This window comes from Bombus fervidus, chromosome 8, assembly GCF_041682495.2.
Source record: "Bombus fervidus isolate BK054 chromosome 8, iyBomFerv1, whole genome shotgun sequence".
In the NCBI taxonomy this organism is placed as follows: Eukaryota; Metazoa; Arthropoda; class Insecta; order Hymenoptera; family Apidae; genus Bombus; species Bombus fervidus.
The window spans coordinates 9,058,579-9,085,130 of record NC_091524.1 but is presented as its reverse complement, the minus strand read 5'-3'; the positions used below and the strand labels follow the sequence as shown (position 1 = coordinate 9,085,130).

The window sequence follows — 26,552 nt, the reverse complement described above, 5'->3', positions numbered from 1 at the left end:
TTTTTTTATATTTACAACATATATATATATATATGTATATATAATATGTATACGCTTAACTGATCTAATAGGATTATTGTAACAAGTTACCAAAAAATATCTACACAGTAAAAATATAGATATATATATATACGTATATACATATATAAACGTACATACACAGTATGTCGCTCGCTCGCGCTCGCGCACGCGTACATGCATATTCGTATCTGCTTCTTTCTTCCTCTCTTTCTTTCTTTCTTTTTTTTTCTTTCTTTCTTTAATTCTTTTTTTTTTCTTTCTTTCCATTTTCTCCTTCTCTACCATCATTCTTTGATACAACAATTTAGACTTTCTCTATAATTATCCTGGCTCCCTTCCATTCACTCAAGGAGCGTATATATACATATATACCATCTTTTGTCTTTTTCTTTTTACATTTACCCATTTATCATGTGTGCGTGTAACATCATGTATCCCCACACCCGAATTTGCATACGTATAGACGCATCTACGAACACGTGCATCATGGAGCACATTATAACGCGCGTAAATACGTGGTACACTCGATGAATCGTTTACTTTTTTCTGTTTGGCTGATTCGATTGCGCTTATTAATATCTTTCTGGCAGATCGTGACGCGGTTACTCTACTGCTCTAACTTGGACTGACATCGCTTTCTCCTCATAATATCAGAGACTCGTAGTATCTATGCAAGTTTCGTTCGTGTATTATCAGTATTTATCTGTACATGTATTAGTTTCCAAGCATGTCCGCCCAAAAAAGAACAACGACGAGATATTTTGCAAACGTATTTAGATATAATAGGCATAGTTCACACGTACGATAATCAGCGTTTAAAATTTCTCTTGACAATTACACGCTACGTGGTCTCTATGTAATAAATCGTTTCGATGGCCCGTGTATACCTATGCACACGTCCAAAAATATATATGTATGCCTGAACGATTCGTTTTGTCTTTTTTTTTTTCTTTTTTCTTGCTGTTTTTCAAGTTTAATAACATCGTCGAGAATATTGCGTCACTTAAGAGTATCGCTACGAACCACATTTAATCTTATTAAAATATATATGTATATTCGATACTCGCATCTATACGAGTGTTTTAATCCCCTACGGTCCATTGTATATCATTACTATCAATTTCTCAATCGTAATTTTAGAAAGCACCGGATTCGTTAAAACGACTTGGAGAACCAGAAGATTCTATAAATTTCATTTGAATAAAGCAGACCATAGAGGGTTAAGGAGAAATATCAATGGCTGCAATGGGCACGTTATGCGAATCGTTTCACGAATGTGTCTCGTTCCACGATCGAAAACTAGCACAACGACAACTCATGTCTTTTCTTTTTTTTTTTTCGTTTATCATCACAGACGGAAAGAGACTTAATTATATAAGGGCCAATAGATTCTATTCAATTCATTCCACTCTGACTATTCTTTTTTCGCAAAATGTCTTTTTTCTCTCTTTTGTTCTTCTTCTTCTTCTCGTCGGTCGACCGTCAAATTCGTTCGACCGCGCGCGCATCGAAACGGAAAAAGAGTTATGAAACGAGAAACAGGATCATCGGCCATACGTGTGGTTGTTCGCATCCACTTCGAAAGATGTTACGCACTTCGAACGTGCGTTACTGGAACGCTGACAATTCAGGCAACGGATAACGAGATTTTTGCACGAGCATTAACAATAAATCGCGTGTGCAGAAGACAACAAATCGCCGGCAATATCACTTAAACTATTTACAGACTTCACAAGTTTAACGCTTTCAATCACGATGAAGAATAATTTCCTATCACTCTTCCATCGTGCAATTATTTTCTCTCCCTTTATACAGATAATTGAGATTCATTAAAACGTTCTTTGTTTACGCCCCTACATGGCTCAGTAGAGATTTCAAAGCGTTTTTGTGCTATCTATATCTCGGAGGAAAGCAACGATAAAGCCGAAGTATCCTCTAACGAATAGAATTATTGTTGCGAGTTTACGAGATGCCAGAAAATCAAGAACAGAATGAAATCATACAAAGTACGAATTATTAGAAAACACCTTTGTTAGACTTCATTTTGTTACAATTATTATTATTCAGAGATTCATTAGCGACAACACAAACTTTCTTTGCACGATTCGACATCTCTACATCTTCACGTATACGTGACAACATCTGGTGTATGTAGACTGTAAAGACGACCTTATTCCGAGAAATCACGAAAATTTTATTGACATACGGAATAACGCTTGGCTTCTAACTATGTTGACCGTAGGCAAAAAATTTCACCGATCTCGAACGGGAACACATTGCGACGTCAACGCGTCGATCAAGACGCTAGAAACCATAGCTTTAAAAATAGAGCAAGAACGTTCGAAAACTATTCTAAATACTGTTCCGGTTATGCGCGTATTCTATTGTCACCACAAAAGAAATTATATTCTCTACCGCTACTTCGAAAAGTATTATATTTTCCAACTGTTCTCTCTGTACTTGGTCCCACGAAATTGCACGATCATTGATTGAATTTTAAAACTATGCCAATCATCTACTAATTGTTTCTACGATAAAAATGCTCGTTTAAAAAGGGGCTCCAATTTCGAGGGAAAGTTCTACAACATGAAAAACTAGAATATAGAAAACGAACGGCAATTGACCGATTAACGAGTTCGAAAATTGCGATTTATTCGGTTGACTTTCATCGGAATAAGGCATGCCGCTATGCATGTAAGCATAAAAAAGTTAGTTGTTTTTGAAGTCGAAAGATTAGAACGCATTTCGAATAATTAGCCAGAGGAAGGTCTCGCGGCAAACAAAACTTCCATATGTTTTTCTCTTGTGCCTTCTTTTTTTTTATTATTATTATTATTTTATTGAAGTGACGCTTTTTTCCCTTTTGTCAAGTTTTCCAATGCGAGTCGTTGTTCGAAGGAGTAGGAATTTATAAAAAAAAAATCGCCTGTTGCTTGTTAATGCTACGTTCAACAAGACAGTTTCGCATTTACCGCGCTCGATCGGATTACTGTAGCGTAACTTCTTTCCTTCTTTTTTCTTTTTACATCTAACTATTTCACATTCGGAGTATCTGAAAATAGAGATATCTAGCATTTTATTTTACACACTAATTTGTTGGTAACTCTCGAATACCTCCCTCTACGTGAATTCATCATGAGACTAAATATCTCGATCTATCGTTTATCTAGCCTCTTACAATGTATGTATAAGTCGTATCAAAATCAAGAAAAAAAAAATAGGTTTCGCGATTGGACGATAACGAACATGACGGTACAAGCATCTGTTTTCACTATCGTTCATGTTTTACAGTTTTTTGTTTCTTTGTTGCTGTCAGTTTTGCTTTTTCTTTAAGGAAGTGAACACCGCAAGTTTTCGTCAAGTCTCAAAAGAGCAAATATACTCATCTACAATGACAAGAACTTGCACACACATCTCTCGCACCACTCTCTAGTAAAGCTTTATCTTCACATTTTTGTAAGCCTAGATACGTATACATATATGTTTATATATATACAAATTACAACAAAGTAACTCCGTTGTTTGACAGCCTCTATCGCGATATCAAAGACAGACATTAACTGTCCCGATTAGGGTGCTTGGCAAGGAATCGTCGAGGCCAGGGTAAAGGCCAGTCGTATTGTCGTGGCACCGTGCCGCCCACGTTTTTCTCGAAATATTTAAAAATAGGGAACCACCAGAGTCGGGCCAAAAAGTTGTTTGGTTCATATTGCTGTAAATACATTTCAATATGTTCTTCAGTTTTCAGAATACATTATCTTTGTCGCTTTCTTCTCTTTACTTTTTTTTTTCTAACATAAAAGTAAAGAGAATTTAACAAAACAATAAAACTTACCTTAAGATGCGAATTATTAGCTAACGTATGATAGATATACCATAAGCGTGTAGTTACGTAGTATGCTATGAGGACGTCCACGGTATAATGTCCGTGAGCCACCAAGACCATAATTACCCCAACAAAAACAGTAATGCCCGCAAGCCAATGAATTGGTTGACACCTTCTTGGAGAATCTGCATTTTTAAACATTCTTCTAGATTCTAGATAATACTTCTTCATACTTCTTCTTTTTCTAGATAAATACCTAGCACATTTTAACAAAACATAAATGTCTCCATAACGTAGAGAAAATACTTACACTCCTTTATAATCAGGTAACTAAGTACAAGCACGACTGTATGACCGCTGTAAATGTAGTCCCCGCAGTAAGTGTGCTTGCCATTTATAGACAAGCCGAAGCCAGAAATGAGCTGCAAAACCCTTTTTATAACGAGGAGCGGACTCGTATTGTTTGCTTTAGGACTGCAGAAATACGTTTTGCTCGCGACAGGCAGTACGGTCACGTACATTGTGATACTCCTCATCATGTACAACAGTCCCATCAAGAGAAATATTCGCCTAACAACGATAAACCTAGAAGAATCAACATAAAATTTTGTAAAATAAAAATAATTTTAAATATCGCCTACAATAACATCAAAAAATTCGAAAATTTAATGGTATCTTTTTAGCTTAATTTAAGATAAAATGAAATTAAGAAAGTGAAATAGATCTTCGAAATTTGAGATAAAGCTAAAAGGATAACCATTTAAAAACTGTTGCAGTAAATTAATACTAAAATTACTTGTGTCCTATTTCTGACCCAAGCCTGTCGAGCAAAAACTTTAATTTACACGTATCGATTTCATTGATGTTCGTGTACAATACGTACCTATGTTTATGAAAAATAATAAAAACCATCGCTGAGTTGGACATTATCATAATTAAAACTTCCGACACGTTAAGGGCCCAATCCTGAGCGGCGACATTGTCCAACACTACATCCGGGAGCGGCCCGTATGTATTTCGATCAGGGACTCGTTCATGCACCATTGCAAGAGACGCAGTAGTCAATATGAAGTTCACGACCATGAACAGAAATGCTGTAACACCAATTACATTTTCATTAGAACAAAAAATTTCAATTTTCTAAATAAACAAGCGAATTGAAGAAGAAACCTTATCAGCGATAACTTGAGATCAATTGAAATGTGAATTATCCATTCTAAAAATTTATAGTAACTTTGAAAGCATAATGAAATAACTTTGAACGTTCTTAAGCTATAATTCATCAGACTTACTTTAAAAGCAAATATTATATCTCAGAAATAGAAAAATATAAGGATTGTATTTAAAAGTAAGCAAATACTCTAATCTTACCACGTGATCATGAATTATAAAAACAATTTTATAATTTGCTTATCTCATAATACTTATCATATCAATATGTACATAGTTTTTAGTAGCATATGTATATTTTTTCAAATTATTTTCCAGATAATCCAATCATCGATCGTTGACGTAACATTCCAAAAAACTATAGAATAGTGCACCGTTTAGTTTCCAAACAATAGTAGCCAACATGTATATCAGCCGGTTGAAAATAAACCGATGATTCAAGCATGCGGGTCACCGCAGTTAGTCGTATATCGTGCGCGCACGATACAGCACGGAGGTAACAGTCATCGTGGCGCAATTTATCCTTTTCTCTGTCGGTGAACGTACAGCTACTCCACTTTACGCGCCTATGCTTCCCTTGTTCCGAAATTTCTAACCGACAACTCTCTCTCTCTCTCTCTCTCTCTCTCTCTCTCTCTCTCTCTCTCTCTCTCTCTCTCTCTCTCTCTCTCTCTCTCTCTCTCTCTCCCTCTCTCAGCCTGCCGCTTTTCTGGAGAATACTCTTTTCTACTTTGATACAAAGAATATACTCCAACAATATACTCCAAAAGTAAAACGCGAGCCCATGCTTACAAATGCACCATATACTGGGTGTATCAAGAATTTGTAAAAATTCGTACACTTTTTTTAAGTTAATTTCAAAGTTAATTTCAAGATTAATTTGTTTGGTCGATTTTTTTAAAATAAAAGATTCAACAACCTCGTATGAAGTGACACTATAATAATTTATGATCGAGCAATTATAAAACATGGTTCATTATTAAAGCTTTCCGCCCTTATTATGAAAGGTCTCTGAGAATGAAATTAAATATTCTATAGATTATTAAAACGACTCTTTGCATTAAATTACCTAGCTCGCCGTCTTATTTTACGACGAAGCAAGCAGGCAAACATGCATTTTGTTAAGAAAACGAGACAAATCTTCTATCATCGTAAGAAACTATTAATTATAACGTTATTTCGAAGACCACTTATCTTGGTGCACTGGGTATATTAATCAAAAGCTGCGTCGTGAAACCTGGTACAACAATAACACACATTCAGAGGAAGTGGCACGGTGCCAAAATTCAGCTGGTGCTCTGGCTTCCTACCAACAAGGGAAAAGCTTTTCGAAATCCACCCTCAAAGTCGTTTCCTACATCCGCAAACATTCATGGAACAGTTTACAATTTAGTCTCCCAATAAGTTACAGAGGACGACGAAGAAATGGATCTGCGTCATTCATTAACATACCGGGTGATGTATTAATATATGCATTCTAATGACCATTTCTGAAATTAAATCTAAACTTTCTCTACATCCATAACATGTATCTTCATATGTAGAAATCACTATAAGTTAAACTTAGCAAAGTTTACTTCGTCCTACATATAAATTTGAAACATTCTATGAGATAAATCATATATATTTATCCTTAACCCCTTAAAAGCAAAGATAAATTATTAATCAAGTTATTAACAATAATAAGTGAAACAAAGCACGTTTACGAACAATGCTTTCACCAATCGTCACATCGATAACAAGAAACGTGTGCATGATGATACGGTTGAAGAATCTTGTCACGCAACGATCTAGTTCAGAAACAGAACGAACCTAACGGACACCGAAGGTAGTCCGTTCTAATGACTCCATCGTTTTGGATTCATCGTTCAAGAACACATGATCGGGCATGACTCTGCATTAGAGCAGCGTCCGAGCAGATCTGCATCGGAATACCAGGCCACGTAGCGACCTCGATCTCGATCTCCACGGACACCCCGTCGTGTGAATGAAGCGTACATATAGGAGAAGAGACCCAACCCTAAAGAGAGTTCATTGCCGACGAAATTACAGGAGAAGTTTTTCTCAGCTCTTCTCTTTATATAACTCGTTATAGCACAGTATTCTGTTTGAAGTTGCTTATCATCCCCACGGTATCTAATCAAAATTTTGTCACGTGACAGATATCGCTAGATTGAACGTTGGTCTGCAATATAACGACGGCGTTTTCCTCGCACAAGAAACTCTTGCAATTTCATAGTGGACGTAAAATCGTATCTTCATGGCTATAGAGACCTTAAGATCCCATCTTCCAAGTTAACAAGTGTTCTTCACGACAACTCTTCTTGATCGTTATGGAGAATCTCTACACGTCTGATGCTATTGTGAACGATACTCCTAGAAGAACAGCGACCTTCTTTCTCAGAAGGATTAATATTGTACCTCAAGACATATGTTCGACACGTGTGCCAGACTATGTAAATGGAAAGTGTAGGAAAGCTTCTGAGTTTATCCTTACCAAGAAACGTTTTCCACTTCTCTTTAGGAAAACGGGGCTCCTCCCGAAGAGGCGCGGGTATGTCAAGCTTAACGATGCCATTTCCGGAGCCATTTGGTATGCCAGGATGCCGGCTGAGACTGTCGATCTTCTCGTCCTCGTCATCCACGTAATAGTCGGAACCAGATGCCACCCCGGACCACTTATCCTTGCCCTTGGTCGGTGCACCAGGTAATAATGGCTGCCGTTGATAAACGTCGCTCGATTGTGCCATTCCGTTGCTACTTCCATCAACCGTCGCCTCGACGTCCCTCTCGTGGCCCTCTCCGGCGCCCAATGGTCGATCGAAGCTTCCGTAATCACTGTGCAGACTCGTGACCTTGGGGTCCAATACCATCCTGCAAACAGAAAACGCAAGTATCATTGCAATTGCTTGTCGTTCCACGTGCCGATTTACTGAAAGCTCTCTCACAAAGAGTCGAAGGATTCCACGAACGATTCGATTATTTTTATTTTTCGAAAGGAAACCAGCAAATCTTGGCAGAGATACAAAGGTTTTCCTCTTTCTGGTTTAGTTTCTTTCTATGTCGATCTCTAAGATGAAAGGTAATTGCAGCAAACGATAGTGTGGAATTTTTCGATCGACAATTATATTATGTAACATCGTAAACGATTAACTACCATTAAATTGGTGACTCCTTGAGATCGTGAAGTTCTTCGAGATTGTTTATGGTAAGTCGAGAATGTTTTCTTTCAATTTTCGGTTTTTTTGACCGTGAAATATTTTTTAAATAACGTGCTGTCTCTTCTTTCTCTTATTCTATACGCTAGAAATAGCATAAAAATAGTACACAATAAAGATTTATTTTTTGACTACGATACTATATCATTTCGTCAGAAAATCTTATTGCCTTTGTTCAACAAAATTGCATTGCTTTAAACAGCATTTGTCTACAGAAACCCGGTGTATTTATCGATTATGCGTTATTAATATATTCTTTATCTTTCAGAGAACCGAAATGAAGCTCCGGCTCGAGATTTTCTAATCGAAGACAGACGTGTACTCGCCTGTGGGGCTTCGTGAAAACCACTGAACAACTGAACAATTTAATGGCGCCACGGAGAACGATCGGTATCAATCTAAATGCAGATGAACCACGATTATTTATAGACAGCTTGTACGCTGAATTCCAAACCGTCCGGCTATATAGGAAACTTTTTCTCTGCCAACTATTTGATCAGGCTAGACATCTCTGTCACAGCTACCTACCTACTTTTTAACAATCTTTTCACCTACCAAGGAAATTCGTAGCTTGCTCTTTAAAAGCAAAAAATCAGGGCAAACTGTTTTGTCTGCGTCGCTCGATAAAACGTTCGAGAAGCCCGCGTTTAACCGGATCGTTTGACGCTGTACGATGCAGCCGGTATAACGTTCTACTTTTAGTTATCATCGCGCTGCTGGAGTAAAAGGTTATCGTGTTAAGGATACGTGTCGACGTGGCTTGCTTTAAAAGCAACCGAGCCAACCAGGCTTTGAAATCCTGGGATGGGCGAGGCCAACCAGATATCCGGACAGGAAGTTTGCGGGAAGTGCAAAGACGTTCCGCTGATAGTACTTAGCGTCCGTGATGATGGATGGAAATGTTAACCGTTACTAACATAACATAGCAATTTGTTAGAGGAATACAGTGGCTCATGAAGGTATATATGTACTTGCATACTCGTAGAAACTTTCCCGAATATATTATGTGCGTTGTATAACAAACATTTTCTGATATATGACGCGATATCACGTTTGTATCGAAGTATTTGAAGTATCAAATTTGAAACAATTTGATTTTCAATAATAAGATATGATACGGTTATCATTTTTATATTGTTAAAATTTTACAGAATTTAATTTTGTATAGCGTACGATACGATAAGACTATCATGATCATAATGATAAAGAACCAAACAAAAATGTTGAGTTTGAAGATCGAAGAGTCAAGAAGATGTTCCATGAAAATGTATAAGAGTTATAAGATATTTGTTGAAAACATAGTACGTACAAAATTGATGAGCCTCAATATTTAATACGACCATTGTTTTATGGATTTATATTTATTTTTTAACAAGTGTATATTAGCAGTAAATGTCTTCCAAGTTTCATATACGCTTCCAGGTTGATTTCAAATTCTGTCAGTATAATCATGATAGTACTAATAAAATGTCGACATGTTTTGTATAATACACATACTACATCGTTCAAATATTTCGTGAGCCACTGTATGCAGAAGAATAACACGAAATAAGAAGAGAGAAGGGAGTACAAAATGAAAGAATGAGACAGGAGGTATGTCCAAATTTCTTTGGCAATTTAACTTTCTTCGTTTATCGATTTTAACGTTACGCTGATTTATAATTTCCAACGTTAATCGTTCGACTCGGTAGTAAATAATTCTTCCGAAAATTATTTCAACACGGATTTATTATCTGATAATTCGAGTTTAATTAACTCCAAGCCAGGAGATTCCGCTCGTCGACAAGTAATGTGAATCATAGTTAATTACTGATTTATCTTTCGAAAAGGCGAGAACTCGTTCGAAAATGCTATCCCTCTTGATGATTCACTTTTTCTCATCTTTTTCTGCGTCCGAAAGATCCTTTACTGTTCGTGACGAGGCGTAAAACGATGCGAACGAAGAAAAGCTGATCCGTGGGTGGCACCGACCGATAAGGTGATTTCTTGTAGGCGGATCTCGCGTTCTGCGCGCTGAATAAAGCGATAAATCCTGCGCAGATAATTCGATGGCTGTTCGAACGACATGAAAGCCAGCGGTACTTTATACCGTTTGATAAGACGAGAAATTACGTATCGATGCCAAAATAGTACGGTAAACTAAATTATCGTGGAATATTATTCTCAGTGTGTACCTCCATAAGAAGCAATACCAGCTAACAACCAACGTTTATGTAACTTCCTGCGGATTTGTGAGAATCTCTAGAGTCTTGGTAAACGTTCAAATGGTACATTATTTTTTATCTTACTGATTCGTCGAATTACTCTTTGTGATTGCTCGTTTATAACATCGATAAAATCTTTTTTTACTACGCTTGTGAAATTAACGACAATTAGGATAGTAGGCGGCAATTTATTAACAACGTCCTCTAGAGGCACGAAGAAGGAGAAATTCCAGAAACAATATCCCGACTTTTATGTGACCGTTCGCAGAGGAACTTAGGACTTAACCTCCGTAACCCGATAAGCGCCCAAATGAGACCTTTAGGACGTCACGTCGTTCCAAACCACCGACCCTTTTGACCTAACTGTAGTTACTCTATCGACGAGTTGCTTCACCACGTGGCAACCAAACCTCTCGTAACATTCGCCACAACTACTTCATGCTACTCGCGATAATCTCCACTTTATCTTCGTATTCCCTATCGGAAGATCTGGCATGAGATAAAGAGGAATCTGGAAAATTATTGGACCTAGATTCGAATCTCCGTCCATCCCATTTATCATTTCTTGAATAGCCACTCCAACCTGGGTAGATATTGAAACCCTTGCACTTTATCTTTAGAACTTCCGACCGTATAAATTTTCTTAGATAGTGTTAGATACAAAAAAAGAAAAACGACGTGAAATGACTAGCGCATTCACTTAAAATTTAGAATATCTTTTTACGACAGCGACAAAAACTGGTAAGTTCAAACTGTCGAAAACGCGATGGTCGAAATCAATTTAAGTGAATGAGAGTAATATACAAGTGAATGTTTAACTACAGAAACAATCACTGGAAAATAGTATAAAATGAGATTCTTCGTAGGTAACTTTGAATAATTGCGAATATCCGGAATTTCTGTAAATAGTAAACGTAGTACGCTGCGAAAGTTCAATTTGTAACAATTTGGATATTGATCGCATAACAAGTGCTTCCTTTCTCCATAGTTTTACGACATAAATGCTTTCATGATTCCACAAATCCATAGGTCTTAATCAACTTAACTTGTATATGAGTCACGTCCAAAAAATCTCAATGATCTACAAAACATCCATATTGAGATCGAATGAAATAACGAACAGGTCTACCTCGACATCGAATCTTGTTGAATTAATCTCGATATCCTTGCTCGTTCCTATCGCGTTCTCTTTCACGAGTGGTACCTTGGTTTTCGCGAAGGCCGCTCCGAATAACTGGTTACTAAGCGTGGATAGAAATATTCTTGATCGAGCAACACGCGAAAAAGCATGCGTCAATTCATTTCTGCTTCGCGATCGTAGGTGTTGCGTTGCGATTCAATGCGTTCCTGACTTTTTTTCTCTTTCTTCCTTTTTAGTTTCTCGCTCGAACTGCTCTTAGCGATCGAAAGACTAAAAACACCGGCAAGGATGCTCGACCGGGATCTCCTCGATTGCTTCCTGCTCGAATGCCTGTATCGAAGCTCGTCGGAAACTGGGTCATTTTTTGCCTCCGTTGTCGACCGTTCGCATAAATTACACCAACTCGCGAGTAGTGAAAAATATGTCACGTTACGCCGAGGAACCGACTGCCGTCTTAATATACGAGGTGAGCGATAATTCGTGGCGCAAATACAATGGAACTCTCATTGTAAGAATGAAATTTTAGTTCAATAGATTCTGTGCACTTCCCGCGCTTTTTTCTTTTCCAACAGTTTAAAAATACAAGCAGAATGAATTTCGAAGAATACACAGTTTAAAAAGAAATTGATAATACACGTGTCACTGATATCACGCGGTGTACTATTTCTGTTACTGTTTATATATATGTTTCCTTTTGTATAGTAAAATGGTTTATACAGTGTTAGAGCCTATTTGCCATCGATTATTAGAAATGTTGACTATTGATATTGGAATAGATGGTTCGTTACCATCACCAATTCTTATTGTATTCACAAACTGAAAAAGTAATTACTAGATAAATATTGATAGTAAATAAGCCTTATATTTGAAGTCGTAATCTATAATCAAATTCCAAACACCAATTATCGATGAGATGTACACGTGTATTCTATTGACTTTCAAATGCATTTTTCTCCGAAAGAACCTTCAATGCAATTCTGTTATTCTCTGCTTTTGCCTTATTTTCAGCCGTAAAATCTCCCTCATTCCACTTATACCACGATTTATGGACGACGATATATAAACCGGTGCGCAGTGCAGTTCCGGTTACAACAGAGAAATCTTGGATGTCTAAAAAAGGAAAAAGAAGAAGGGATTCGCCTCACGTCGAGTGAAATATAACAAAGTATTCCGAATAAGTTGACTCCGTTTGACTTCCGGTGCTTCAAGTCCCGTACACACAAAGCATACTCCAAAATTATGTAGATTATAAATGACCCAATTCCCATCTCGCGGACTGTACTCGCAACTGTTGCCGTCCTTCGACGATTAATTTTCCGTTTGTCGAATAAACAAGCAAATAAAATGATAAATGCGTCAGAGATTCTAAATTATGCAGAGAAATACGAATCCTCGTATAATCTTCTGTATCGTTTCAAGAACGTGAGAATTTATTTTTTGTAGGCTGCACAGCGTTAGGTCTACTGTGCTTTCATGCACGTTCTTTCGATTTTCCGACCGCGTACGTAAGTATTTAAATTTAGTTCCCGCTACTATACGGCGAGTCATTGTTTATCGGCCGACGAAAATGTAACAAGATTAGTCAAGTTTAACCGAGACACCTTGTATACATTTCCTGTTATCGCCGTCACGTTAGTTCATTTAAAGTCGTATTGCTGAAAAACGATAACGTGAAAAAAATGGTCGCGGTGTTTCAAAAGCATTATGTAAAAGATTATCGTCATAACTGTTTTTAAATATGCGAACTATCCGTTACGAGTGTTATTAGACATTTGCAATCATAACATAATTATACTAACTATCGTACAAAAAATAATTTCACAATCATTTTTGTTTCTTTCGGGAAAGATAATACATATTTAGCATTCTAGCGTTTCAATAATTTTGTTTAGCTTACAAACTTTTATCGACGACTCAGGTGATTAACATCTTAGTGGAAAATTAAAGAAAATGCCGAAAATAACTGCGACATGAACATTTCTTTGATTTTAATAACAGCACTGCTTCGACCACCATTCGTAGCTATTAAATACTTTGACTATTAAAGACACAATTTTGATAAATTTCTCAAATGACTTTGAATAATGAATAATAATGACCAGCGTAATCCTCGTAACCTTCAGAAGATTTTACGCGCCAGGTACACAACAATGACGTAATCTTTATGGCCCTCGTGATCTTCGAGCGACTTTCGATCATCTCGACGACCTCGAAAAGCTGCGTCCGAAAATTTTACAAAACAAAAGGCATACTATAATCTAAATTATTGCCAAAACACGATATTATTGTGTTACCACCCGCATTTTAAACATATAAACAAATATCTCTAACTGGATTCATTTTATTTTCCCAAAATACCCAAAATTACACCGCTTCGACCTTTTTATGACGAACTTTTCCTTTAACAAAGAACCTTGTGATATAATAATATCAGCTTTAATAAGCTTTAAAAAAATATAGGTTAATCAATAATTTAGAAAATAGGATATGCAGTTCCATTTACTTTCAATGATATTCTATGTGCCAGTAGATCTGAATGGTACCAGAAGAATTATCGCAATCCAACGATTTTCCTAAAAGTTGTCTTTTAGGAAAGAATAAGAACGAATCATACGAACAACTAATTTCCCTGTAGTAATTAAATTAATCACCTCGTAACGAGAGCAATAGTTCGATCAGTAGATGCCGCGAATAACACGATGACGCATGGTTATAATTAACGATGAGCGCGGGAACGACAAAGAAATTATTGTCCGTCGATGGGAGGCTTCCCAAGTTTGCAGTTCGTATTAGGGTTAAACCTGTCAGCCGATGAATTCGTATGATTGCATTTAGCAAATCGCAGGAGCAAAATAGATCGAAGTAAACCAGCCGGCCGGCCGATCGTAGCTGACAACGTGGATCCCTTGATTCAGCACAGACCGGGTAAACACAAATTTATTAATCCATTTACACACGGCGATGCTTTAAACAGTACTACCACAGCTTTTAAGATGATATTTTAGTAGTCGATGCAAGTGCTTCTAAAATTACGCGTAGCAAGACTCGATACTTTTCCGAATTAGTTTGTTTATGTAGTAGACTGTGAACTCGATTGAAAAAATAGAACTAAGAAAAGAAGAGTAGAACAAGGATTCGTTTTATCCGTTAAAGGTCAAAATGAGTATTTTACTATATAGCACTATACTTTAGATGTTATATATATTTATGTATCTTTAAATTTCCTGTAGATGCATGAACATCCGCAATATACTTACGAGAAGACTCGTAAGCTTGCCACTCGTTAATATCGAATTCTTCAAAACGTTTCTCCAAGAAACGATTTTTTCGATAGAATAGAAAACGAAGTCACAAGTAACAGGATTTGGCTCAGTTTCAATCACCTAACTCGCTATTGTGGAAAATTCAAGGTGGAAAGATACCACACTATATGGATAGATAATATTTTAAATATATTTAGCTATGTACGAAGATATTTACGAAATATCGAACCAAGTATATTTATATTTGCTCAAGCTTGAACATCACCTTGATCCAAAGAACCAAAATACATCTAAGACCAGTCAACACTTGATCCTATCTATTTACTTGTGATCAAAGATAATTCTGTGCTCTGTAGAAATTGCAATTTATCATGTTAGATCAAAAGACCGATTGTATTAAAAAATCCACGTACATGACAAACCAGGCGATGAGAATTCCGGGAGAGAATTCGCGTTTTCGACGAAAGGTCACATAATTCTTCGTGGTAAGCCGAACAAAATAGCTTGAGCCGATTGTTCCCAAGGCTTTCCATTCTATCCTTTTTCCACGTCGTTGGTCGATTTCGAATCGATATGAACATTCTCGAAATTGAAACCGTACCGTATCGAGCAACTTTTACCGTCAACATACCGGGGAAACCCGCATTCTTAGCGCATGACTGTCTTTTATCGGATATTGAAGCCCGAGGAGTCAAGCCGCTATTATTTTTTCAGGCAAATCTTTTCGAAATATTTATCATCGACTTCGTAAAATGCAACGTCAAACCGCCCGAGTGATGTAACCAGTTATTTCCTATCGATTCGACGCTATATACAAACGAGGTGTATAGAACTGTTGCTATTAAAGACACTTTAGCAACAGGTTAATAAACCATGGGACTGTACAATCGTATTTATTCCGAAATTAAACGCGGTGTTTCGTCCGGTGACTCTTTGCGTAGCCTGAAATCCCTCGGTCGAGGCTGCCATTTGCTACGTCAACATAATTAACTGGACCGTAATAATCATAAGGAACTGTCGTAAAACTAAGCAATTCGATTTGACCATTAAGACCGTCAAGTAATATAAAATACCTTCGAGTCAAAACGTTCCTAATGGTTATTGCTCCATCAGGTAAAATGTGGGATTAGATTGGGGTTAAGTGCGTTTTCCCATGTTTCCCGGAATTTTCACCCGTAAGCGACCGGTGGTGGAACGACCATCACCCAGCAAAGGTTTTCCTCTGCGACGGCATCGTTACCGAACTTTACTGCACTGGGTTCACTACTTTAACTCAGTCAACATATATCTAATTAATATATATATATATATATATATATATATACGCAACGAGCGTAATCATCTTGTCTACAATTATTGTTGGAATAAAGAGTACGTTATAACCTGTTACCTCAGCGTTATAATTAATTCAACTACCTCTATTATCTTAAACGAAATAGGGAATCGATCAGTTTCGTGGCGCCGATTGTAAAATCGTAACGGGAATTTACGACTCCCGTTGACGCGTTTCCTTGAGATTGCGTTTCCCCGCGAATGGTCGACAAAAACACGCGGAGGAGTAAAAATCGTAAAATTTTCGTGTGGAAGACAAACAGCTTAACTAGCCGATAAAAGGAGTACTCGCTAAAATAACGGGACGTGATGGAAAACGAAGAAAAAAATGTTGTCAAGATATCTATTCTACCAGCATTACTGAGAAAATTATAAAATAGAACAATATTTCCATGTTTTACCGTAAATTCTATATTAATGTGTATTTCAATTACCTTCTGACTTCGAGCACTATGCCAAATGGAACATCATTCGCACATTTTACCAAATAAATTTCCAATTGCACCGCCTCATTTTCCCGACGAACCAGTAATCCTCTACTTCTACCCGTAACTGCTTTCTCATGAACGTCCATGAGGCGAAACAGACTAATCTGATTCGTTCCATCAAATGTCGTTCCATCATCATGTTCATCATCCTTCGAAGCAATTGCAGCACATGGACTGCTCGTTGAACAATTCGATCGAGCCCAATCGAGCAAACTGAAGCGATTCAACATCGTCAAACGCTCGACACACACGTTATTTAATCACCAGAGCTAAGAACTTTAAACCCGTAGCAAGTAATATTTTCGTAGGCCATAGAAATACTACTGACGGTTTAATCGTTGGTAATCCGTAACATCGTCGTGATGCAGGCGGTGACACAAACGATACAAACGAATCATTCGTCTGTATAGATATCGGGCTTATCAACTCGAATATATCGCAAAATGCACAACGATAAAACATAATGTAAATAACAGACGATTATTTCGATCAAACTTTCCACAAAACGCAGGTGACGTATCTTTTCGTCCGACCGACTGTGAAACGTTTACACGTGTCGAATACGATGAAATCGAGCAAGAAAGATTAAGATGATCAACCAGTCCAAAATTATATATATATGTACTTGGGTCGTTTGTACAGATAAATTAGAATTTCGAGAGAAGACAGAAGAGAAAACAAATTAAACGGTGTTGATCGAATTGGAAAAATAATTCAGGGAATGAGCCGCTTCGAGAATGGTAGCAATGAAAGACGGAATAAATATTTATCGTGATCTCTTTCGCGAACGATCGTTGCGCTTTCCAACGCATAGCAGAATGCATCGAGGGTAACTGGCTTCTTCCACGAGCAATTAATTTTCTTATCGTTGCCAGGCAAAGTTTTCTCGATACAATGAGCCGATTAAAAACCGTCTTCGTGAACCGATAGTCTAGCTAAACGATTGTATAATCAATGTGCGTTCCTTCACCATTGGTCGGAGATATTCCTTTTCTTTCTAGTTCTAACAAATGTTTTGGTTTTGGAATTGTATATTCAAAGAAAATTCGATGTCTTTTGCTATTCTGTTAATTTTTTATTAAAACTGAACAGCTGTGTGTACAGTAGACCAGGTAGCTTTTTATATAACTTCTGCTGATAAAAATATATTGCAGAGTAATATTGAAGATTGGATAGCTGACACATATATAATTTCCTAGCGCCATTCGATAAATGTAAAGAGACAAGATGAAGAAAAACTATCAATTTATAAGTAAGAACTTCCCGTCGATATATAAATCCTCATTTAACTCTAAAAAAAGAAAAAAATATTTATATTACAGGTGACTAAGGAAATCCTAAATATACATAACCGATAAATTGTCAACTTAAATATATCTTTCTCGGTTTCCTATATGATTACTAAGTGCAAGAAAGATTTAATTAAAATAGTAGTCAACAACAAAGTAAAAGCGAACAAATAGAAAAACAGATCGTAGCAGACATTGATCTAACGTTAAAGTTACATAAATCACCTCTATACGCGTCGATAAATGGTATCTGTTATCTAAATGATCGGTTACATTGCTGATCGTTTATGTCCGATCTAAACTTGCAATTTTAATTATTATCTGGACTTCGATAATTGCCACATACCTAAGCAACATTGGCGTAACGTCGCGTGAAATCAAGAAAGATGCAGCCAACGAGGTAAGCAACAATCGATAAGGCACAACGCAGATACTATAAGAGGTATTGATCTAACTGCATATTTCCAGATCACCGCAATTCTAGAACGACACAGATGTAGCTGGCTCGGACAAGAAAAATCCAGAAGTTTGTACAATTACGCAACAATTCGCTATATTGAGCTGCAACATGTGCACAATCATAAAACAGCCGTTTGGTCAACGTTTGGTGGCGTCGTAATTGTCCAAATAGCTAGTCGCGCACAGGAAGCATCGTAAAATAATATACATATTCCGAATACATTCCAAGAATTCTAAAATTCCAAACAAATTACTAATCAATCGATATTAAATAAAATGAAGAGTTTATGTATATTATATTTATAGGTTATATATACAGACCGACCGTTTCGAAACGATAAGATCATCAACGGTTCAGAAGATATTAAAGACAATTAAAACCAGATTACGAACTGTTTTAACTGAATTTTTTAGCGATAATAATGATTTATGTCTGATAATGATCAAACAAAATTGGTATGCACGTTAATCTCGCCGCTAATATTAAACAATCGTTCTTTAAAAGCATAAAAATTTCGAAACATTAATGAATTTCTTAATGAGTTCAATGTCCTATATGTCTAATACATCTACTTCTCATTGCATTAATCATAGGAAAATAGTTCAGCAGACGAGAGAACGCAGTATGACGAATGTAAAATGCATCCAACAATAACGTCATCGCGACAATGATTCCGGTACGGCGCGGAAACTCGGAATTCATTGTAAAAGATGTATTTACGTCACACCCGATCTGTGACTCATTTCCTCTTTCCCAGTAATTGATTCACAGTTCCGCCTACAGTAATTGACATTCGAATTTTCTATCGCAGGCTCGAACAAATCGATGAATCGACAGGTACACAATTTAGAACGAAATTTAAAAAAGAAGAGATCGAAGTCTATTTTTTTTCCAACAAAATATTTTTCTTTTTATCAAGTTTTATATTTTATTTCCAGTGTATTAATGATATGAAATTCAATGTACTTTAACCTAAACAATTATTATGTAAATGCTATAATAAATATAATGGTATGCAAATACCTTTTCTAGTCACTATTTATGTACAAGTTCCCATGAACCTGTGGCTCCTAATATTTCCTATATTTAAAAATAACTTTAATCTGTTTCGAAGTATCAGATATTGCGTGGCCTCTTATCGAAACAAGTAATCACGATCACGTGACCGAACAGTCTACGTTCAGAGAATCTGATATAACTTTAATCACGCTATCGCTATCACATTGTATTTGGCCTCACCATTTATCATCGGTTCAACGATTCCTAACTCAGTGCTCAATAATGCACGCCGTAAATTCAGATCGCACCGTACACGCGAATTGCTTCCTTAAGACTAGTTAATCTATCCTGATACTTGTTTACCAATGTCATACACACCTCTACGATTTAAACGATTAATGATTTTGCATATATATAGGCTACTGCGGCATACGTAAAGTGGCTCACGAAAGTATTTAACTTACTGTAGAAAACTTTTATGTACATATTATATGCATCGTATAAAACATTTTGAAACTTCATTAACAATATATATAATGAGACACGACTGCCATGATTATATTAGTTAAATTTAAAACTAATCTGAAAATTTATATAAAAATTACAAATTATTTACTGCATTTACTAAATATATAATATACGGCATGAATAGCCATCTTAAACATATAATAAGTGCTACAAATGACCTACCTAAATATCGAGGATTATTAATATAATGGATAATTGATTGCATAAATACCTATGATCTCTGAGAAATATTATATATACTCTATCTACTATTATATGTCTTGTAACTTTCATGTACATTATCAAACCTATTCCAAACTCCACCAATATTAACATGACAATTCTCACTATAATGTTAATAAAATTTGAAAATGTTTCATGTTACATACATAATATATTCATAAAATATGTCGTAAGTCACTATATACATGGTACTGTATTAACGACGGTCCCAACTTTTCCTCAATTTCCCGCATATTATAGGTATGTATCGATTTCATTCTATAGACACGGTTTCAAGTATGAAGCATTGTTCGAGAAATTACTTTCTGACGAATGCAAAAATCGTGTAGGATGAGTCCTGCCAATTGTTAGACGAACAAATAAATCAATGCCAATAATTCACAGCCGAGCGAATCGTATCAACTAGTACAGAAAATTTACGATCGGTTATATACGTTTCTAAGTTATCTAAACAGTATTATAATGTTTTTAAAAAGTAAACGATAGTTCTTTTCGGACAAACTCAACTTTGCTTCACCTTGACACTCTCTAAACTTCAAAACACTCAGAAACAAGTTATGGCGCAAAAGTCAACAAAAAGCGATATTTTCAATTTTTTTCTCTATATGTAATAAAGATGTAATATTATAAACTTACATTTTGTGGTGATACAAAAATACGTCGTATTTCGATATGAATATTTTTTTCCAATTTGCATTACACAATTGAATTATATCAAATATATTTCTAATCGTTAATGACATTGTTTTGGCTTGAACTTCGATATGCCAACTAGAATATTTGTGACACCTTGCCAATAAGTTACACTAACGCATTGTGTCGCCTCTATCGATCATTTCTCATTTTTTCAAACACACGTTATCGTAACACATACGAACCTAACTATAAACAAAAAATAATTACTTTCTTACGTAAGTTACCGATGAATAAACGTCCTTCGCTGGTATGCAAAGACATCCGTAAAAAAAGAAACGATGCATTCCGGGAAGACTGTCAACGAATAGTCACTGATAATACGCATAAGTAATAAATGTTGTTGATAATACGCATCAAAATTTGTTGGACATAATGCAAGTGCATCCAGTATATATGCAAGAAAGAAAAAGAAGCGAAACGAAATCTGTCCAGCAGCAGTTCTATCTACTTACATATCCAGCAAAATAACAGTTTGCACCGGTCTCATGTTCGCGTGCTACGTAAATAATACTACTAACCGACAGAGCTTGATAATTAAGCAAGAGAAAAGAGGAAAGATGTAAACAGAGACCGAAATAGGCACAATATCCACAAGAGAGGGAAACACACTAGATACGTTATGGTACGTGACTATGGTAGACTAGCGACCGCATTATTAAAAATAATACTATAACATCCTTATGTGCGGCTCAATATGAACACGATTAGTTCCCTTAATAAACCAAAATACTTGGGAATCGAACAAACTACTGTTTCGTATACGATCAGGAATTTTATTGACGCGTAAACATTGAGGGAGTGCCAGCAAGTAGGTTAGCATTTGTCGAATGCATTAATCGTGAAATTGACGAAAAAAGAAAATATGTGTACAAAAGGCAAAGATCGTGAAAATATATATGTAATTACATTTACACCGTCTCAGGAAGATGAAAGAAGTAAATTTTGACACATGTTACTGACGATACTTTACGTACTTGATGTCTCGAAACTTTTCGACGAAACTTAATGGTAATCGTTCACGTAAATCCACACCATTAACAGAACTTGATTTGTCACTTGCACAAGTAAGAACGAGATCACCTTAAGACTGTCATGATTTCCGTGACGAATGTCCAGCAACACAGCTTTAAGCGGAGGAGTTCGAATCGACTGTACCAAGGTCTCGTGAAAGGTGCGACACCAAAAACTACCCGAATCACGTAACTGCGACTACATTACTCGGCCAGGTTCGAAGGTCCCTGCACGATTCACGTTACCGACAGTACTTCAAATAACTTTATTTTCAAAGAAATATATAAACAAGAACGTTCCGGGAAATCTACACTGTTTAAGCACACACATATCGTCAATAACAGTAACTGAAACTAAATTCATATCGAAGAATCAAGATTCAATCGTCGAATACTTCTCACGGTACAATTTTTTATTTACATTAATCAAATGAGAGTCAGAATTGGCCGTACAAGGTTTCGTGAGAAGCACAGACGCCAAAAATACACTGCGAGAAGTAGCAACGTAGGTAAGCAACTGAGAGTCAAATGATTCGTACTGTTCTCTGGTCAAGCCGTTAGGTGCACGTGTACCCAGAGAAGCAAACACGCACGCGCGCATTCGAACATACACAGGTGGTTCAGAGGGATCTTGCTTTTACCTCGTCGCCCTTCGACAGAGGACCAAGACCGATCGATCACTTGCTTCGAAGAACGCACCACGCACGATATGCCAATTCTAACAAAAATTACCGTTCTGCTTTTTCAACATATTTTGTTTTTAACACTTCACTTTCGGCTTTTCGTTGCACTTCCGAAAATTCTGTAAGAAACTATACAAACAAACTAGGGAACAATTATTAACCTTATTACCGGCTCCTCAACTACCAAACTGTTATATTGGGTATAGTTCTCATGGTATATATGGTACAAGATCCTTTTAAAAATGTAACGCTGAAGAGTTATAATTCTTTGTCACTAAAACTATTGTAGAATTATATCTTTCGTAGAATTACTCTAACTACCAATCGACTTACATGAAACACGGTAATTACGAATCGCGGTTAAGGCGATTTCCCGGAACATGGGAGACACCGTGCTTGATGTTTCACCAGCGAAGACCACAGAGAAACTACTCGAAAGGTTCGAGTTTGACATATCACAGGAAACGAGGACTTGGATGGTAGGAGAGTTAGATCGAGGCGGGTAAAGCCCTGCAGCGTGCATTAGGTTTTATGACTGCCAAGGTCAGCTGCTTTCCATAAGAATGGCGCCGTGAACATCTCAACAACTGCAGTTCAATTAGTAGAGGAACAAGCACCAGCTTAATCCAGATATGATTATCATTCTTCCATAAGAAAGATTTTGCAAAATAAATATATATATTCGTGTTTTGCGATTTTCCAATGTTTACGCAGCTCAACGTTCATCTGGAAAGGTGGAACATTATCTGACAATAATACAAAAATTGAATTAATATATTCGATTTAGAATCTAAATAGAAAAAAGATTACTTAAGAAATACCACAAGAGATATTTGAACATATGAACTGAATTGTAGTGATAATGGAATTAACGTCTCCTCACGCCCTATATATATGGAGCTTTCCAATTTGCTCTCAACATAGAAACTTTGTAAATTACAGTTTTATAAATCCAGTTATAAAGCAAATAAATTTTATGCTTCACTTCAATTAAAGTTCCTGAGTTAACCGTTACAACTCTAAATAACAAATTCCTAAACGATTTTCATAATAGAAAATTTTAATGTATCAACTGTTACTTTTTATGGCAGAAGTAAGAGCACATCACGATTGCTTGAAATTATTATTATGGCGGTCATCGACCAGTTTTCGAACGAAACATCTGTCTAGGGAAAAAACCTAATCAAATCACGTGTTCGCCCACACGTGCTGCCACATCTTACAATTAGTAATAATAGATACGCATAAATTTCTTTCTTATCGTCATCAAAAACAGCGTATATAAGCCTGATTGGCTTTTTATAGATTATTTTTATTACTGATATTATTATTTAATAACATCTAATGATTGTATATTGGAGCAATTGATAATGAATTCAATCGATAAGGTAGTAAGTTTGTTTATAAAAAATCATTATGCTTGAAGTGACAATATGGTGATATATAAGAAAAATAGTTGGATTATGAGTGAAAATGACATAGCTATCTTTTAATGAGTTAACATAGATGAGTTAAATGCATTAAATTCTTCAATTCACTGAACTCTGATACTACAATAATGCATCCTATCCTATACAGTATACGTATACCTAACGGTTTCATGCTTATTCCGACGAAAGCAACAAGAAAAGCATGCACGATACAATTCTAAATTTGCATGACTTGCATATTTATCGCTACAAACATGAACAAACATTATTGTTAATATTTCGAAACATTAATAAACTTAAGCAACACTGTATCGATACTAATATGTTCGAAAAATATTACATTCCACACTGTTACAACTTTATATAACGATAATGCTATATTTACATGTAAAGTGAACAATTACTCTAACTACTTTGAAGTGTTGGAGAAGACATAAGTAGGATAATACATACTGCGAACTCGAAACGAAATTGTGTCGTACGTTACAATATTAGAATAAAGATCATTAATTTTAATGTGTTTATTATCGCGACACGATTGTTTACAATCTGGAAACGTACAAGTTCGAGACACACTCGTTTTATCTATTACGACAATACGTAAACGTTGAGAAAAACAGTATCGATACCTGTAGATCAAATATCTGCATACCTTGTTAAAGCACTGGGCAATTCAACCTTGACAGGCAATCTTAACTTGTGCATTTTATTTCTACGTATGCACACACTACTTTACGATTTCAGTTTTATCTTTTTTTTCTTTCACTACGAGCAACGTGCTACAGAAGCGTGCGATTTACGGCAAACGATTGTAAGAGAAAACATAACCAACAAACGTGGGTCTCGACTTTCCTCGGATTGGACAATGCGTTCACGCGTGAGTGCAACAGAAAGGCAAAAAAACACATGTATCAAATAACACGTAAACTAACCAACAATACTTGAAAGGGGAAGAATTCAAGTGAATAACTTTTACATGGACACTTGGATGGCTAACGACTCCTTTCTGGTTCACAATCTTTCAGGAATGGTTGAAGACTAGATCTACGACGCAAACTCATATCGCGATCACTTTATCATTTCAATTTAGATGACCGGCCGTACGATGTTCGTTCGTTACACTCACTGCCCACACTCAACGTTTTTATGGGATCCACTGTGTACCATGCAGTTCCAGAAAATTGACACTTAAACAAAAAAAAGTTGAAGATGGCGTCAACCAAAGGGCTGTGAAAATGTAAAACGAGAAGAACTGGTCGAGAAAGCCAAAGCGTTCTGAATCATTGTTGCATTTTCCTTCTGGTACAAGCCATCACATTCTTTAAAGCGACACGCGCATAGCGGCGATTCCTGTAGTCGATTGGAGTTTACTACCAACAGTTGTTAATCGTTGACTTTATCGACTTGCGTATTAGCGGTATATTCAAATGTATTTTGAAAATTTTCTTATTGGTGTATTCATTTTCTATATCATCGCAAAATCAATTGTCAAATAATTGTTTTAAAGCTATAATATTTATATTTATAAAACATAATAATAAATACTTTTGTATAAAAGTCTATAAAAATATAAAATGAATATGTATCTTAAATTTACGCTTTTAATAAATAAACAAAAAATTGAATCTTTTTTTAAAAGATATTAATTAGAAAATACTTACAATTAAATGATTTTCAACAATATAATTTACCCCTATAATTATTATACTTAGAAATTAATGATAGTTGATATCCGTTTCTAACAAATTTAACATTAATATTGCTATATAATAATTGATCGTATCTTTTGTCATTCATTGGACTTAACTTTAAATGTTCGAACACAAATCTCCTATCATGACGGATATAATACAACACAATACAATTATCTAACACGATAAGAAGACATTGATGTTTAAACATTATATAGTTAAATAAGCTTAACATTAGTGACAAGCACTAAAAGCATAAGCAGCTTGTTCGGAAATCCGCGTTCACTTACTTACCTAAGCAACGCTTTCCTCCAGCAGTAATCCGTTTCGATTACAAGCAGCTGCAATTTCATCATATACGTCGACGTTGCTCAAGACATATAATATTGTCGAACACGTCGATTGATGCTCGTTTTCGAACACCAAATTTAGAATATTTTTTCAACTTTCTGTTCACAAATTGTATGCGTATGTTTCTGTTCAGGGCGCGACTCGTGGACGACCTAATTCACGGCTTATCGATCAATCAAAAACAAAGCGCTCGTACACGTAGAGATAGACGAATAACTAACGGCAAAGAAAACACATCGCGGACCTCTGTAAATTTCTTTTCAGTCCTCGAATATCGTCGCACGTTGTTCCAGAATTTCGATCACGATATATACATATATATCGCGCACCAGGACATACCGCGACGGAGCTTTTCTTCGTCTTTTCTCTCTATGTCTTCTTGTTAAATGTCCTTACGATCTCGTAGGCGTTTAACTTTCTTGAAGAAATACTCCGCGGATGGATACCACGGTCGCATTTCGTCTCGTTACAGTGAAACTCGAGTTATGAACGAAAAGACAGTGGAGCTTTCATCGAGTCTCCACTGGAAA

General features: G+C 36.2%; 1 protein-coding gene and 4 long non-coding RNA genes across 17 annotated transcripts; 3 read left to right on the top strand and 2 right to left on the bottom strand.

Moving 5' to 3' along the window:
• Positions 1-952: 952 nt before the first annotated feature.
• On the bottom strand, positions 953-26,552 carry LOC139990179 (phosphatidylcholine:ceramide cholinephosphotransferase 2). Of its 10 annotated transcripts, none has more exons than XM_072009225.1 (6): positions 25,966-26,552; positions 7,515-7,891; positions 4,731-4,941; positions 4,158-4,432; positions 3,857-4,032; positions 953-3,733 (listed from the first exon to the last, which is right to left on the bottom strand). In XM_072009225.1, exons 1-6 carry the CDS (start codon positions 26,025-26,027, stop codon positions 3,578-3,580), a joined length of 1,257 nt encoding a protein of 418 aa, XP_071865326.1. In that variant the 5' UTR covers positions 26,028-26,552; the 3' UTR covers positions 953-3,577. The 10 variants fall into 10 exon arrangements, with proteins under 10 accessions (XP_071865326.1, XP_071865334.1, XP_071865331.1 ...); XM_072009233.1 differs by lacking the exon at positions 25,966-26,552 and adding an exon at positions 24,913-25,280; XM_072009230.1 differs by lacking the exon at positions 25,966-26,552 and adding an exon at positions 24,957-25,280.
• LOC139990223 (uncharacterized) lies at positions 5,840-7,016 on the bottom strand. The gene is made up of 2 exons (XR_011800523.1): positions 6,728-7,016; positions 5,840-6,657 (listed from the first exon to the last, which is right to left on the bottom strand). It is a non-coding gene; the product is annotated as an uncharacterized lncRNA (long non-coding RNA).
• Positions 8,086-13,273, top strand: LOC139990211 (uncharacterized). Of its 4 annotated transcripts, XR_011800508.1 has the most exons (5): positions 8,086-8,225; positions 8,504-9,194; positions 9,658-9,828; positions 10,136-12,088; positions 12,589-13,273. It is a non-coding gene; the product is annotated as an uncharacterized lncRNA (long non-coding RNA). The 4 variants fall into 4 exon arrangements; XR_011800509.1 differs by lacking the exon at positions 9,658-9,828; XR_011800510.1 differs by having other exon boundaries at positions 9,658-10,502.
• LOC139990222 (uncharacterized) lies at positions 18,197-18,939 on the top strand. Its single transcript, XR_011800522.1, has 2 exons — positions 18,197-18,352; positions 18,421-18,939. It is a non-coding gene; the product is annotated as an uncharacterized lncRNA (long non-coding RNA).
• On the top strand, positions 22,634-23,522 carry LOC139990214 (uncharacterized). Its single transcript, XR_011800513.1, has 2 exons — positions 22,634-22,764; positions 22,857-23,522. It is a non-coding gene; the product is annotated as an uncharacterized lncRNA (long non-coding RNA).

Excerpts from the sequence above, each read along its gene's own strand:
- LOC139990179 (XM_072009223.1), bottom strand. The coding sequence starts at position 16,893 with ATGTTGAATCGCTTCAGTTTGCTCGATTGGGCTCGATCGAATTGTTCA. Across the intron at positions 7,892-16,609 it reads ATAGTGCTCGAAGTCAGAAG|GATGGTATTGGACCCCAAGG; the intron begins GTAATTGAAATA and ends TTCTGTTTGCAG. Across the intron at positions 3,734-3,856 it reads CTAATAATTCGCATCTTAAG|CAATATGAACCAAACAACTT; the intron begins GTAAGTTTTATT and ends ATGTATTTACAG.